Source organism: Piliocolobus tephrosceles, chromosome 13 (assembly GCF_002776525.5).
Source record: "Piliocolobus tephrosceles isolate RC106 chromosome 13, ASM277652v3, whole genome shotgun sequence".
Taxonomy (NCBI): domain Eukaryota; kingdom Metazoa; phylum Chordata; class Mammalia; order Primates; family Cercopithecidae; genus Piliocolobus; species Piliocolobus tephrosceles.
Window position 1 is genome coordinate 37,413,079 of NC_045446.1, and position 16,341 is coordinate 37,429,419.

At 39.3% G+C, this 16,341-nt stretch overlaps 1 protein-coding gene across 1 annotated transcript; it reads right to left on the reverse strand.

The window, feature by feature from the left end:
* Positions 1-8,109: 8,109 nt before the first annotated feature.
* Positions 8,110-10,092, reverse strand: FIBIN (fin bud initiation factor homolog). The gene is made up of 2 exons (XM_023230344.2): positions 9,887-10,092; positions 8,110-9,795 (listed from the first exon to the last, which is right to left on the reverse strand). The coding sequence occupies exon 2, from the start codon at positions 9,689-9,691 to the stop codon at positions 9,056-9,058; it is 636 nt and encodes a 211-aa protein (XP_023086112.1). The 5' UTR covers positions 9,692-9,795; positions 9,887-10,092; the 3' UTR covers positions 8,110-9,055.
* Between the last annotated feature and the right edge of the window lie 6,249 nt (positions 10,093-16,341).

A 16,341-nucleotide genomic window follows, 5' to 3' on the forward strand; every position in this document is an offset into this window, starting at 1 on the left:
ATAAAGGGTAAGAAAATTTTCTGTCATCTCCTGCTGCAGCATTCATTTTCTTGGAACAAATGGGGAGGGGATGTTTGTGGTGTAAACATATGTATAGGAACCTCTTATATATGAATGGGAACAAACACATATTTGGCTTCTGAGGAGCCTGCCAGGAAGAGGAGGTCAAGACTGGCTCACAGAAAATACATAGAATCCCAAAGTCTTATTTGAAACACAACCTGTTCAACTAAAGAACATATAAGGTATCCTTTCTTAAAAGAGAATCCTCAGTGAACTATAGTTTGCCAGATTGTGTGAAAATAGTGACATTATTTCTCAGTCTTATGTTTAGCTCCTTCCATACATTGGCTTATCAAATCCTTACAAGAACCCTGCAATGCATGTGTCATATTCCCTACTGTATGTGGAGGAAACCGAGGTTCTAAAAGGTTGGACAATTTGCCCAGATTCCTCAGCTAATATGTTGCAAAGGCACAATGTGAATCAGTTTCTGCCTTTACTTCTTAAGCTTCTAAAAGTGAAATCTATACTGTCTGGAGGCAAAGAGGGAAAGAGAAAAAAGAAGGAGAGAACAGGAGAGAAGGAAACTGGGGCAGGAGAAAATGGATGTTTGAAGGGTAGGCAAAAATATAACTCAGAGCAATGCAAACTCACTAACTAGGTTTTCAACTCTTTATAATTTAATCTATAGTAGCATCTGGTGGAAATTTTTAGTGGTCAATTCGTGGAACTGCCAGCAACGCTTACATTTTGAAAGTTGAGTAGAGCATACCCATTTGCTTGGTCTTGGGATGAGAGTTGGGAAAAGATCAAACTGAGAGAAGACATTCAGGAAACACATTTCTTTAACTGCCTGCAGGAGGAAACTTTTCACAACTGGAAAATGCAAGCCATTACTGCCAACCCTGGATCATGGAGACTTTGCCTCATTAATCATAGCTGTCAGGGTCCTTTCAGTAAACAGCAAGCTGTTGACATACAAAATATCTCCTGTATTTCATGGAAAAGCAGAAGGAGGAAATAGTAAAATATACAAGTCATCAAAGTAAATGCTTACTGTAGTCAAAATAGAATGTTGCATGACCTTCTAAATTCAAGGCAATGTAGAATACTGAAGACATTGGAAATCCTCAAGAGAGCATTTTTATATTTAGATATAGCTTATATTTTTTATATTTAGATATAGCTCTTGTGAAGAAAAATGCAGAATAAGTATAGAAGCAGTGATGACAAGAGATCATTGATAAAGGGAAGATGTCTAAACTCTAATGCAATGTTTATATGTAATTGTAAAATATGTGAAGCAAGCGTGTGGTTGAATCTTCACCCTTATAGATCTGTCTATTCTAGTCCATAAATAGGGTAAACAGGGCTTGGGCTGGTAGGCAGAGTTGGGACTTAGAGTCAGAGAGGTCATCTGGAATCCATATATTACCTGATATAGTTGGGAGGAGAAACTAATTCCCATTCATACATTTCTTTGAGAGTCAGGAGAGGAAGGTGGTCAAGAATCAGAGGGAGGCAATGCTAACATCAAACCCAAAGGGGATAAGTGGAATTAGGGTGGGAAAATTGGATCAATGTAGGAGCAGGTTGGGAAGAATGTCACAGATTTTTTGGGAAAAAGCCATAGTAGGACATATCTGTGTAAGATAAACACCAGTTTCTGCCATTTTCACCACTACTACCTTAGACCATGCCTCCATTATCTATAATTGGCATATCTTAGGAGCTACCTGACCAAGTGGCCTTCCTGCTTCCACTTTTGCCTCCCTGTAGACTAATCTTCCATAGTGGTCTTTTTGTGTAAATCAAGTAATACTTCTCTGCTTACACACCCCAGTGTCTTTCCATTGAAATCAGAATAATATCCAAACTTATTATTATGGCCATCCAGTTCGTCTGTTACCAAACCCCAGTTGTTCTCTCAACCCAAATTCTTTTATTCTTTCTCTGATTTATTCTGCTATAATTCCACTATTTTTTTTCCTCTTTTTCTCATGCATATAAAGTTGTGTCTGCTTGAAGGACTTTGTAGTTGCTGTTCTGTTACCAGGAACAGTTTTTCCTCTGACATTCACATTCTTGGCTTCTACCTAAGATTTAAGGTTTAATTCAGATATCTCCTACTTACTCAGAGGGGTCTTTTTAAACCTTCTTATCTAAAATAGTACATAGCACTTCCCAATAGTATGTACTTTTTAGTTTCAGAGACCTGTATGTACAAGAAATCTTTTTTTTTTTTTTTTTAAGACAGAGTCTCACTCTGTTGCGCAGGCTGGAGTGCAGTGGCACAATCTTGGCTCATGCAATCTCTGCCTCCTGAATTAAAGCGATTCTCATGCCTCAGCCTTTCCCAAGTAACTGGGATTATAGGCTTGTACCACCCCACCCAGCTAATTTTTGTATTTTTTGTAGAGACGGGGTTTTGCCATGTTGGCCAGGCATGGCCTCGAACTCCTGACCTCAAGTGATCTGCCCACCTCAGCCTCCCAAAGTTCTGGGATTACAGGCATGAGTCACCATGCCCAGTCTAAGAAATTGTTTTATATCTGGATACAGATATAAAGCATAACAGAATGACAGAAGAACTTGCTAGCTGTGAACACTGGACTGCAGCCTGCCAAATGGTGAATGCCCTAAACTGTCTGTGCCAGTTCAGCATCTATAAAAAATTGTTATAGTCAATGTGATAATGCATGTGAAAGGGCCTGGAAGATGTAAAAGAAGCCAGTTGCTCTTAGGCAAAGGATCACGGAGTGACACATGCAGGTATCAGGAATTTATATTTTACCCAACATAAATTCAAACAGAGAAAGAAAAAGTTTCTTCAAGAAAATGTGGTTTTGAATTTTTCCAATTAAGAAGATCATATAAGGGAAATATTCATTTCAGACGCCATTTATCATAGATCCTAGAATAGGAAGACAGTTTGCAAATTATGTGTCCAGTCTACTGCCTTCAGAAAGGGAAAACATCATTCAGGGACTATCGGGAAAGCAGGGTAGTCAGACTGTGTTTGAATAGTGACTCCATTCCTGTCTAGCTAGTTCAGGAAACATAGCTCTTTAACTGCCTGGAGGAGATAACTTTTAAACACTTAAGCTCTTTGTGTCTTAGTTTCTTTATCTGAAAGATTTATGAAATGTAACATCAACCTAGAATATAATTCTAACCAGATTATATAAAATAATATGTGGAAAACACTTTGAGCAGTGCCTGTTTAATAAACACTAGGTATAATTATCTTCATTTTGTAAACAAAATGACTGAATTTCAGAACATTTCAGGGACTCATTCAAAGTTACACAGCTAATACATTGTGAGGCAAGATCTAGAACCTAGAAACTCTGCATCCTGAAACATTGGGGATAGATCTAAGCATTTAAAAAACATTGAGGCAATTAAATATTCTTAACACCTGAAATAAACATTGGCACAAAACAATATATTTATTATAATACTTTTTCTAAAGAGAAAATACATACATAGATATGCATGAAAAGTATGGAAAGAAGTATACCACAATGCAAATAGTGAGTATATGGCAGAAGGAGTTTCAGAATATGAACAATTTTGTTTTTCTTGTGCTACTATGTTTTCTATATTATTAACATTCAGCAGATAATCGCCTTTTTTTCTTTTTTTTTTTTTGAGACAGAGTTTTGCTCTGTCGTCCAGGTTACAGTGCAGTGGTACGATCTCTACTCACTGCAAACTCTGTCTCCTGGGTTCAAGTGATTGTCCTGCCTCAGCCTCGCAAGTAGCTGTAATTACAGGCACCTGACACTGTGCCTGGATAATTTTTGTATTTTTAGTAGGTTTGAGGTTTCACCATGTTGGCCGGGCTGGTCTTGAACTCCTGACCTTGTGATCCACCGGCTTTGGCCTCCCAAAGTGCTGGGACTACAGACTTGAGCCATCACACCCAGCTGATAATGACTTTAATTGTTATTAAAAAGGCTAAACAACAATAACACTAGCAGCAAGAATAAAAATCCTGCAAGTCTTGAATGTATGTTTATGCCGAATCTTTGTTTTATTTGCACTGCACTAAGGTTTGAATATTTGGGACTTCCAAAACTCATGTTGAAATATTTAATTGCCATTGTAGCAGTATTAAGAAGTGGGACTTTAATGAGGTTATTAGGCCATGAAGGCTCCATGCTCATGGGTGTGGTTGGTGTCAGTATAAAAGAATGAGTTTGGCCCCCTCTTGTTCTCTCTAGCCTTCTTTCTTTCCACCATGTTATGACATAACAAGAAGGCTCTCACAAGATGCTGATACTTTGATTTGGACTTCCCAGTCTTCAGAATTGTTAGCTAATACATTTCTGTTCATTATAAATTACCCAGTCTCAGACATTCTGTTATGGCAGCACGGATTAGACTAAGATACGCTACGCTACATTTTCCAGACAATTCTAATTTAAATTCTTGCTGAGCTCCCATAGAACCTTGTACATACTCTAATCTCCCACATTGCTGTACTTGAATTCTTTGTTTAGGTGTCAGTTTCCTCACATATTTACAAACTATTATTATCCTGGGTACCTCATATACTGGCATATTAAAATATTTAATGAATACATATCCATCGAGATCCTGACTTTAGAAATAGTATTTCTAAGGACCATTTTAATTCCACAATCACTAGTATGATTGAAAGAATCCCATTTTCTATACTAGTTAGTTATTGTTGCAGTTTTTTGTATTCTATTTGAAACCAAATCTTCTTACGTCTCCAATTGTTTTCTCTTTTATATTAAAATATTCATAAACCATATTTAGCATTTCTATTTTCTATCCAATATTATTATTCCATATAAAATGTTACATCCCAATTTTACATGAAATTTAGTATTACATTCCATATAAAAAATAACTTAATAATCCTCCTCTGAAAAATGCATCAGAAATTTGACCACACTGCCCCTTAGTATGATTTCATATCATTAGTGGATTTCATGGACATTTTTATAACTTACTAAAATAGTTTATAATCTAAGTTTCAAGGCTCCTCCCGGGAAGTTTTGAGCCCATTTCCTTAGCAGAGTTGTAAATGAGAGTTTAAAAGGCAATGAAAAGTGTGTGAACTATTGGACAGCTTCTTGGTACTGCTGTGCATAACACACCTGCTGGCTTCTTACAGCTTCTGACCGCTTCTATGAGCCTGGCTTTGGTGGTAGCAGAGGCTAAAGTAGCCTGGTGTCTTTCATCAACAGCCTCCAGATAGATACCTGTAGAACACTTCAAAATAGTTATATAGATGTTTTCATGTGGTTCGACTGAGAGAAGAATTAGTGGTACTCTACAATGCATCTCCCAGAGAAAGTATTAATGAGTAATTCTATAAACAGGGAAGCCAACCAGCTTCTGACTTCCAGACATTATCAAGAATCTGAACTGCAGAGGACATTTAAAGTGGTAACTGGAGGCCCCTTTAATCCCCTATCCTCCACATTCTTCTTTTATTTGCTTGTATATCTCATTAGAGAATCATCAGTTAAGACCGAGATCATAGTAAGGTATATAAGATATTACACAGTTTTAGTCTTGAAAATAGTACCTAGGCTTTCTAGGCCTCAGCTATAAAAGTAATGATAATAATAAAAACAGTAATAACAGCAAGTAAAATTTATTGAGGATTCACTATGTCTCAGGTACGATTCTAAGTGCTTGACATGTATTACTTCATTTTATTTATTTGTTTATTTATTTATTTATCTATCTATTTTTTGAGACGGAGTCTCGCTCTGTCGCCCAGGCTGGAGTGCAGTGGCCGGATCTCAGCTCACTGCAAGCACCACCTCCCAGGTTCACGCCATTCTCCTGCCTCAGCCTCCCGAGTAGCTGGGACTACAGGCGCCCACCACCTCGACCGGCTAGTTTTTTGTATTTTTTTTTTTTTTTAGTAGAGACTGGGTTTCACTGTGTTAACCGGATGGTCTCAATCTCCTGACCTCGTGATCCGCCCGTCTCGGCCTCCCAAAGTGCTGGGATTACAGGCTTGAGCCACCACGCCCAGCCTACTTCATTTTATAAAATGCTTTCCTCATGCAGTTTGTTGTTAGAATTAAGAGAAATGACTCAGGCAAAGTTCTTAGCACAGGGCCTTACCAATAATACTGAGTTTTCAGAAAAGCTAGCTGTTTTTTAATTGTTACTATACTTAACAACAACAACAACAACAATAATAATAAATGCCTCCTGTTCCAAATAAAACTCTAAGAGGCTTTTTAAATTTCTTGGTTTACAGATGAAGCCCCAAGGCTTTGTAACATCCCAGAATGACCAACAACCCAGCTCAGTGCCTGGCACAAATTAAGTGGTCAACAAATATAAAAATAATTAATATCCTAACTTGTATAGATTCGTTTGCAAGTAGATTTTGCAGAGAAGAGAGTGTGTAGTTTTCTTTCGATTCTCAAAATAGTCCATGGTCTAAGAAATAAAAAGAACCACTGCTTGAAAAGAGAATTTGTCACTGCATGAATAACAAGGTCTAATAAGAATCATGAGGAAGTGGGGAGGAAAGATGTGAGTAGGTCTGGCTTCCCACCCTAAGAAGGTTTGGAACAGCCTTGTGATGTTATTCTCTGGGCTGGCAGTTCAGAGTTGTTTCCTCTCCCCACCTAGAAATTCCCATTTGCCCTCTGAGGCCATTTACATAAGACTCTGTGGGATTACTGGCTGTACATCTAGGCTTGAGTGGAGTGATTGGATGCCAGGTAATTTCGTTCTGGTTTTGTAGGAATCATAGAATGTTAGCACTGGAAAGAACCTCATACACAATCTATTTAAGGGTTTTCAAATTTATAGCAGATGTGTTACCATTCCCCTTCTTGCACCCATGGAAGATATCTCTAATTAGGGATGACACTCTTCACTTCTGTGTCTTTTGAATCCTTAACATAACATTGTATGGAAGCATTACCAATAGATTGAAATTAGCATGCACAAGGAAAACAGTTTTCCATCACTATCACATGTCCAATATCCTCCCATTACAGCTGGGAAAATCAACGAGATGACATTTGGTAAGTCTGTGAATTACCAAATAATTACTGTGAAGTGAGTGATATAAATGTTTTGAGGGATTAATGATTGTAACTTCAAACTACAAACATTTTAGTACCAAATATGATTTTATTTGCCACTGTTATTTTTTCCTCATTTTTTTTAGAATAAAGAAGGAAACTATTTTAAGTGATCATTAATCTTCTTTCTACACACAGGTCTAAAAAGCAACAAAAATGGGGCCCTGAGTAACAAAAAGAAGTTATAAGTTATTTTAAGTACAATAAGTTAAGCAAAATTTCAGGCATTCGACCACTCTCTCTCATTTCTCAGTATCCTTTAAAAAATTAGTTCGGGCAAGTCTTGTACTTAAATTTAAGAGACTAGGGGCTGTTATAACTGACGGAAGATAAGTCACTTAGCCTTTCCCAGCCTCAGTTTCCCCTACTGTAATAGAATGATATTAGACAGTTCATAGGAATGGAAAACTTGTTTTCTTATTCAAGGGAGAGGAGAAAATAAGTGTCTGTTGAACAGAAGAATATGAACATTATTTATTTTCGTGTGTGTGTGTGTGTGTGTGCGCGTCTGTGTATATATGTAACAAGAAAGCATATTTAAGGTGAGAGTAAGAATTGGCTAGGGAAAGATACTAAATAAAGTGCATCTCCACCTTTTAAAGCCATTAATTAAATAATGTAGACCTGGCTTCAAAATTAAACATCATTGTAGTTTATAACTTAGGATGGAATGCTTGCTCTGCATAAGGGTATAGGGTATAAGCCTTGTCAGAAACTTTTCCAACTGAGTTTATGAGAAAAACTGGAGAAAATTTGAGTCTTTAAGCAGACCTATAGGGATCAAATTTAAAATTCTGGCAATGGCTAGACTTTTGTTTTCTTGTGAGGATGTTAGGGTGACTATGGAGAGAATTGCCAAATATGTAGCTATTCCCCTTCCTTCTTTATCATATACTCTAAGTAAACTGGCTTAAATCCAGTTTACTGGCTTAAATCTCTCTCCTTTTGCATTGGCCCCTTTTTGAAATATGGAAGTTACAGATGTAAATTACAAAGTAAGCCAGTATTATATGAAAACATGTTTATTGCCTGAATAATAAAACTTAGCTAAGGAGTTATTAGAATTAGAATTCCCCTTACTTGAAGTACAAGTTTCCAATAAACAAACAGAAGCAAAACCCCAAATGAGAAAGAATACATTGGTAACCTAAATCATAGGCATTTGGGGTATGTTCAAACAATCTGACTACTTCTTTGTAATTTACTATAGCACTGATGACAAAGCATAGACATACAATGAGAAAGAGCAAAACAGCGTATCAGTGTGACTGTGCAACCACTACAAAGCTTGGCCTTCTTAAATGTGACCACTTTAACTTACACACACCCACAGAGGCACCAGAAATCTCCCTGCAAACGTGATTTGCCTATAGTTTTGTGGCAATACTGTTACAAAAAACAAAAACAACTCTCAGACCATGGTTAATAAATAAGAGAAAAGAAGTAACAGACAACTTCCATGGGTTGGCAGGCATGCAAAGCAGCACCTTGAACTTCATTTGAAAAACAATCAACTCAGATAGCTTTTGGAGCCCAGGAGTGAAGGCTAGAGGCTAAAAGGAGCCACGCACTATTATGTTTGGGTATTTCCACATAATCTGCAGGATGGGGAAGTTTAATTCCCCACCACATACAACTGTGCTCTTTTAGATGTGGCTGAAACAGGTATCTCTGCAGAATTAGAAAGCCATCTAGAAATGACATTGCTTAGAATTGTTCTTTCCAGGTGACAATTCCGTAACAATCACATAAATAATGTACAAAAACAAAACTAAAAATCACTCGTCTCCAATTTTTTTCTTTTTAAAGATGACCTCAGATCTGTTCTCAAAGTGCAAATCTAGATATAAAAAAATAGTAGGTATGGGGGAAATGTAGCCCCATCTTCTGTCCCCCACCCTCCAAAGCGGGGCTGATTTGATTCCCTCTCTCCAGCATTTGTACCCTTCCACCTATACTTTAAGATAATCATTTTTCAGCCGGCCCAGTCGGGTCCCATGGCTCCTAATGGTGAGAGCCAGCAGCTCGTATTTGTCCCTGAGCCCCACAGAGATGTCCAGTGTCTCCTTCAGCAGGGACCTGGTGTGGACCAGCATTCCCAGAAAGTCCTCGTTGAGCCTGCTCTCCTGCCGGCTGTCCTGTTCCTGGCCCTGCTTGAACTTGCTCTCCAGCTCAGTGAGGGATTTGTCCGAGTTGGAGTAGGCATCCCCGATCTGGTGGGACTCCCGCCGCAGGTACTTGCCATAGCTCTCTTCCCCGTCTAGGTCGTAGGAGATGCTTTTGCTGATGCCCTCCAGCACGCGCCCAGCATCCTCCACCTGGCGGCCCAGCACAGTGAACTCCTCCCGCAGGGTGAGGCTCAGCAGGTTGCCGGCCTGGCTCCCCTCCCCCTGGGAGCAGCGCCTGTGGTCACTCACCCTGAAGAGCAGCTGGCACTTCTCGGGGTCATCGTTCTCCTCATAGTCCCCATCGGGCACGAAGTAGTGGTGCAGAGTCCCATTGGACATCTCTGGGTAGAGGGGGCCATCGAAGTAGCCTTGACACAGGTGGCAGAAGAAACTCATGCAGAGGAACTTCAGAAACACCATTCTGGATATTCAGGATGGCCAGAGACCCCAGGAGGAGACTTTTCACCCAGGCACAAGGAAGGGAGTGTCTTTGCGAGTCAGCGTCTCCCTGAGACAGCGTCCGCCTCAGTCCCAGCCGGCTTGCAGCTCCCTGGCCCCCAGTCCCCAGCAGGCTTCATGTGGCTCTGCACACCAGTGTTTGCGTAGCGCGGCCGCCACAGCGCAGGATGCACCCACCCTTGCGCCCCTCGCTCGGTGGCTGGAACTCCTCCGGCACAGGCGTAGCGGGGAACCCCTCCTCCGGGGCACTGGCAAGATGCTGGCTCTGTAGCGCTCCTCTCGGAGTTTCCCCTTGCTCCCGGGAGATGGAGTGTGTAGCTGGAGAGAAAGGCTCTTGCCCCCTGATAGTATTTCAATTTCTGGACTGGGTGGGAATGCGGAGCTTTTCCTTTGGCTAAAGATATCCTGAGGATCTCTCTGCTCTCAAATTACAGCTGGTTTCGTCACTTGGAAGCCAGGGAACAAGTTTGGAAAGAAATCTCTCACCAGGTCTCCGCTATTAAAGGTACAGGGTCACTTTTTAAAGATTGAAAGGGAAGACTCTACAATAGAATTCAGCTCAAAAGAGAAAATGAGAAGAGAATAAATGGAATTTCTACCACAAAAAAAACCCAGTTTGTTATTGACATACTGGGAGGGGGAAAGAATGATTAGCCTGGAAAAATGCCATTTCACGTGTCTCAATAAATATGAGTTAGGTTGGATTTTTTGAGTATATCCATTTTTATCTTTAAAAGTTTGTGACTTTGAAGGCAAATTTAAAATGTCAGAAATTACAGTTTTGTTTGAAAATGATTGGTTAATTAAAATTGATATAAACAATACTTGGGATAAAATGAAAATACAGAAAGTTGTTTAATGTATAGTCATTAGTATGTATAAGAACAGAAGCTGAAAAATGAAATTTTGCCAGCTTAGTAAGTTAAAGGACAATGAGATCCTTATTTAATTTTATGAAACAATGCTAAGCATCTGCATTGAATCTTGAACCTAATACTTTTATAGTTGTTGCCTCTTTTGAGATTCTTGAAAGCTTTTGAAGAATGTTTCTGGTACTATTATGCCCATTTTCCAAATGGAGAAATGAAGGAGCAAAATGTTAAGTGAATTGATTATAGTCACACAGTTAGACTACAGTTGAGCCAGAACTAATTGTCACAAGGTCTTTTAATTTAACTTGGGGGAATAAAACCAATTTTGTTTTTAACCTGGCCATTTTAATGTCTAATTTATGAACTGATTGGCAAATGGTCATCCTAAAGGTCATTCATTTGTTTAATGAATATTTCTTGAGCATTTACTGAGTGCCAAAATCTATTTTAGGTACTGGGAATACAGCTGTGAACAAAAATAAAGACAAATCCTTGCCTTCCTGGTGCTTACATTCTGGGAAGTAGAAAACTTGAATTTGTGAAAATAGGTTGTGTATGGTGGCTCACACCTGTAATTCCAGCACTTTGGGAGGCAGAGGTGGGTGGATCACTTGAGGTCAGAAGTTCGAGACCAGCCTGACCAACATGGTGAAACTCCATTTTTACTAAAAATACAAAAAAATTAGCTGGACATGGTGGTGCATGCCTGTAATCCCAGTTACTCAGGTAGCTGAGACAGGAGAATTGCTTGAAGCCAGGAGAGGAAGGTTGCTGTGAGCCTAGATCGCACCACTGCACTCCAGCCTGGGTGACAGAGTGAGACTTTTTCTCAAAAAAAGAGAAATATGTAAATAAATAAGATGTATGTTGGACATCAATAGGGCTGTTGAAGAAAGGAAACAGAGGAAGTGTGGGAAAGCAGAAGCAGGCAGCAGTCCTGTTTCTACGGGTATTTTCTCTTTCTTCCTTGAAATGTAACTGCAACATTCATGTTGACTTGCCATTGTTCCATACCTACCTCCCTCCCCAAGTAATAAGGGACTGGCTTCATTCAGACTCACAATGCCACACTGTTCTGGGACTGTTATACTCATAGTCATCACTTTCATGGATATAAGCAACCCAGACTCCTGCAGAGAAAATGAGAAGTCTGGTTAAGTAACTTGATATTTTGCTGATGTGGTATCACATGCATAGAGTTTCTGAAGCATATTGACTGCACATTTTCATTCTTATCCAGATATTTAGCATCATGAAAACATTGACCAAAGGAGTTTTCCTAATATTTATGCCAAGTGGAAGACCAGGGCCTATTTCATTCTATCCCTGAAGAAAACTAACTTCCTTCAGTCGAAAGACTGAACTGTTGGACTCAAGAGCTACATTGCTTCATTCCTTTTTCTCTGGGACATTCAGAAATGACAACAGATGGGTTCATATTGGCTGCTTGGCCGAAGAAGAGAAGAGGAATTTACTCTGATTCATTCCATTTCTTGCACAATCTCTCTCTGACTTACTAACAAATTCAATTAAGCAAACCTATATTAAGCACTTACTACCTGCTCTGCACTTGCAGGGTGCAGTGTTAAAGTAACCACAGACACAAAGATGTGCAATAAGAAGTTTAAGCCTACAAAGAGCTTGCTCCCTGGTGGGAGAGTAGGGCATATGCTCACATAAAGTTATCATAGGAAGGGTGAAGAGTGTTTACTTTCTTCCTGCAATGACCTCATCTAAAGATATACACTCCATGTTGTGTATTAGAAAGGAATCATTTTGGTACAAATAACTAAAAGTCCACCTCAGTCTAAGGGCATTAACTTACAGAAAGCCTTAGATTAGATATTCAGAGAAGGCTTGGTCCAACCTAGTTTTTCTCTCACTATTTCTTGGTTCTGTGTCCTCGGCTTATATTCATGCATGGGCAGTCTTTTGTTTGTGTTCTAAGATGATTACCACTGTCTTCCAGGGCTATGTGCTTCTTTATTCATATGTAATAGGAATGACAGATTGGATTTCCTGGTAGCTCAAATGCAGCTCCCTCAAATCAGCTCTAGTGGTCATAGTTGGCCTGATTTGGATCATGAATATGTCTTCAAACCAGGCTTCCTGTAGTGAGGTTTGGGATTACAACACTTTGCTTAAGACAATAAGCTTGAAGCTGAAGGCAAGGTATCATGCAGACTATGTGGCTGGGTGATTTAGTGTTCTGTTAAGGAAAGGAACAGTATGGGAGTACATTCTGGGGAAGTAACCATGAATAATTCCCCTACCTTACAGTTTTGTCTTCATTAACCACATCCAAGAGAAACTGCCACCCTTGCTGCTAAGTGTTGACCAGCTGGGTGTGTGAAGGAAAACACCCTGATTTGTAGTATTTGTTGATTTCCTTAGTCTAAATACTCTCACAGTGGCTAATGTCATTGAACTCAAAGTTGGGAAGATGGCACAGAAGTACACCATTATATAATATTCCCATTATACAGATACATTCGATGCAAGTAACGCCAAAAGAATAAAAAATAGTAAAAACCTGGTAAAATAATTAAGAAGTGATTAGTTTTGCATGTATATTCTCTTTATTTTAACATAGCTTAGTTAAAAGTTTAAACAGTTTGTTTATTTGTTTGTTTGTTTGTTTATTTATTTATTTATTTATTTATTTATTTATTTATTTTGAGACATGGCCTTGCTGTGTTGCCTAGGCTGGAGTGCAGTAGCATGATCATAGCTCACTGCAGCCTCAACCTCCCAGGCTCAAGTGATCCGCCTGCCTCAGCCTCCTGAGTAGCTGGGAGTACAGGTGTGCACCAACATGCCTGTCTAGTTTTTGTATTTTCTTTTGTAGACACAGGGTTTCATGATGTTGCCCAGGCTGGTCTGGAACTCCTGGGCTCAAGAAATCTGCCTGCCTTGGTCTGCAAAGTGTTGGGATAACAGGCATGAGCCACTGCACACAGCCAGTTTATTTTTAAATAATGTCCATGTTTAACAACTGACTTGGAAAGTAGCACAACATGGCCTTTTGATTAAATGCTTCATGTTCACTTTTAAAATGTTTTTAGTTCTATGTTGTTCATATGTGCCCAAGTCCATCTTGGACTGCTAAGGTTAGAACTGAGGTGGGTTTCTGAGGGTTGACCTAGAATGAATAAAGCCAAAGGAAATGTCTAAACACAGAGATGCCAGACAGAGGACTTTGTAGGAACCCTCTTGAAGAGTAAAATCAAGAAGCACCATCTATGGATAAGGACAATAGTTGAGTTGAGTCTAGGCTGAAAACCAGGGACCAAATTAAAGGACAGAAACTGGATGCATTTAGGGATAAAGGAGGACCTCAGGAGTAGTGGCCAGAGTTTTGTAAGTAAATAAGTGAGCATCATGGCCCAATTCCAGCTGCTTATATGTGTGTAAACACTACTACACAGTGCCAGCAAAATTTGCTAGCTCAAGAATTACTTATCCTTTATCACTTTCAGTGTACTTTAAAATTTTCTTTAGATCATTTATCACTTTAGAGAAGAAAGTAGAAATTTAGGTTGGAATTATGAGTCTAAAGATCTATGTGACAGATCTTTAAATTCTGTGACTTCTCCTTGTCAAAGGCTTTTGTGATCTATTTACTATTTCTGATTATTGTAATAGTATAACTTTCATAGAAAAGAGTATAAGGAGGTTTTGGGGAGATTAGGTTGCACTATGCAGCCTAGAAACCCAAAGGGGAGGTGGAAGCCCTCATTCTTAAGATTCCCTCAAACTGTCAGGTTGAGTCCCTGAACCATGTCAAAGGAGAAAAAAAAACCAAAACAAAAACAACGAGTGCTATTCTAAACCAGAATAGGCGTCCCAAGGTGGGAGGAGAGGTGAAAGCAAGAAGAGAGGGGGAGATAAGGGGAAGGACATAGTACTTAGCACTTTGGGGATTAAAAAATTCAATTAATAGGTAGTCAGTATTTACTGAGCAGACATTGTAGAAGGTGAAAAGGACAGAGGGGGAGAAATGGATAAAAGAAAGAAAGAAAAACAAGAAGTAGGAAGAAAAGGTAGCGAGGAAGGAAGGATAAATGGAAAGAAGAAAAGAAAGGGGAGAGTGAAATAAATTTTTATTATTTAGTCTATGCTTTTTGTTACATTAACTCAGTGAAGTGAATATAATTATTTACTACAAGAACACTGGTTAGAGGCAGAGGGAGAATTAATTAAAAAGAATAATCACAAACAAACTCCCTATCAAATATAGACAATAAAACACACCTATGAAGACAATGAGAATGCTTGCAAGGAAATAAGTATAACGTGGGAAGGCAGTCTGACCAATTCTCACAACCTTTCTGTATTAGTGAGAATATCAGAATATGCTTTGATATGCTATGATAACAGATGTCACAAAAATGCTAACATCAAATTCTAGTTCACTGCAGGTCAAGGTAACTCAGCAACTTTCCTCTATGTAGCAACTCTGATGTACCATCTGCAATGTGGGACCTCCTCAGTTGGCTCAGCGGGGGACCAGGGCTCTAGAGAGTCTTGTGTTGTACTTGAATGCATTGGCTCAGAAGTGACACGTCACTTTGGCATTACAGCCCTTCGGCTAGTGACATGGCCCTGCCTCAGTGCAAAGAGAAAGGGAGTCTTACCTTTTCATGTGCCCAGAAGGAGAGAAAAACCAGATGTAAATGTTCACTAGGTGTCTCTACCACACTTTTCTGCAGGAAAAATAACCTATTAGAAATGCTCTAAAAATGCCAAACAGGGAGTGAGTATATAAGTTGTGAAATGCATTCTACAATAATGCAAATATTTCATATTTTCAGTCAAGATAGAAGACACAAGCAAAGAAAAAGACTACAAACAATTTATTATCATTATTAGACTCAATGAATCTGATCCTTTCTGCCCACTTCGCCCACAAACACAGTACACACCAAATCATAGAAGAGAGGAGCTAGGGAGAGTCAAAGAGGTGGAAGTAAGAATCTGAAGGAAGGGAAGGAGGTTGAAGGGATTGGTGCTACAGGAAGCTAGAGGGGAGAAAACATCCTAAGAAGTAAGAAGACTACAGATCAGCTTGACTGAAGGGGATTCTGGGGGCACAGGTAATAGATGTAAGTTATGTGGGGGCAGTCAGAGAGGGGAGACAGGAGACAATTAAATCATCAATAAGGAGATGTAATCACTGAACATGAGTGCAGGAGTTCATTCAGAAGAGGAGAATGCTACAAAGAGGTTGGGTCTTGCACCAGAGGATCAAATAGTGTTTATCTGTATAGTACTGTACCATGCTCATGTAAACATGTAAGAAGGACTCAGAGTTATTTGGGAGAAATTTAACTACCAATTTACAGTCTTTAATGGCCTCCCAGTGCACTTAGACAAAAATATAATCTCTTTAGCTGGCCTGCCAGACCTTGAGTTTTCTGGTCCCAGCCTCTAAATTCTTGGGACGCCCAACTTAGTTTCCTATGCTCAAGCTATACAGGCTTCTGTAAACACTTGCGTCTCATCTGAAGGTCTTCACTTATGCTATCTCTCTGCCAGGATCCCCCTTTTCTAATTTCTTTCCTAGCTCACCTCTCATATCTTCGTTGTAATTTCATTTCCTCTAAAAGCCCCTCCTTGATTTCTGAACATTAGTTAGTTCTTCCCATCATTCCCTTATAACTGTATCACAGGAGGTACTCAGTGAATACATGTTGGCATCCCAGGTAAAATTGATCACTTACTATTTAATGTTTCAAC

Coding starts and splice junctions, on each gene's coding strand:
- FIBIN (XM_023230344.2), bottom strand. CDS start 9,691: ATGGTGTTTCTGAAGTTCCTCTGCATGAGTTTCTTCTGCCACCTGTGT.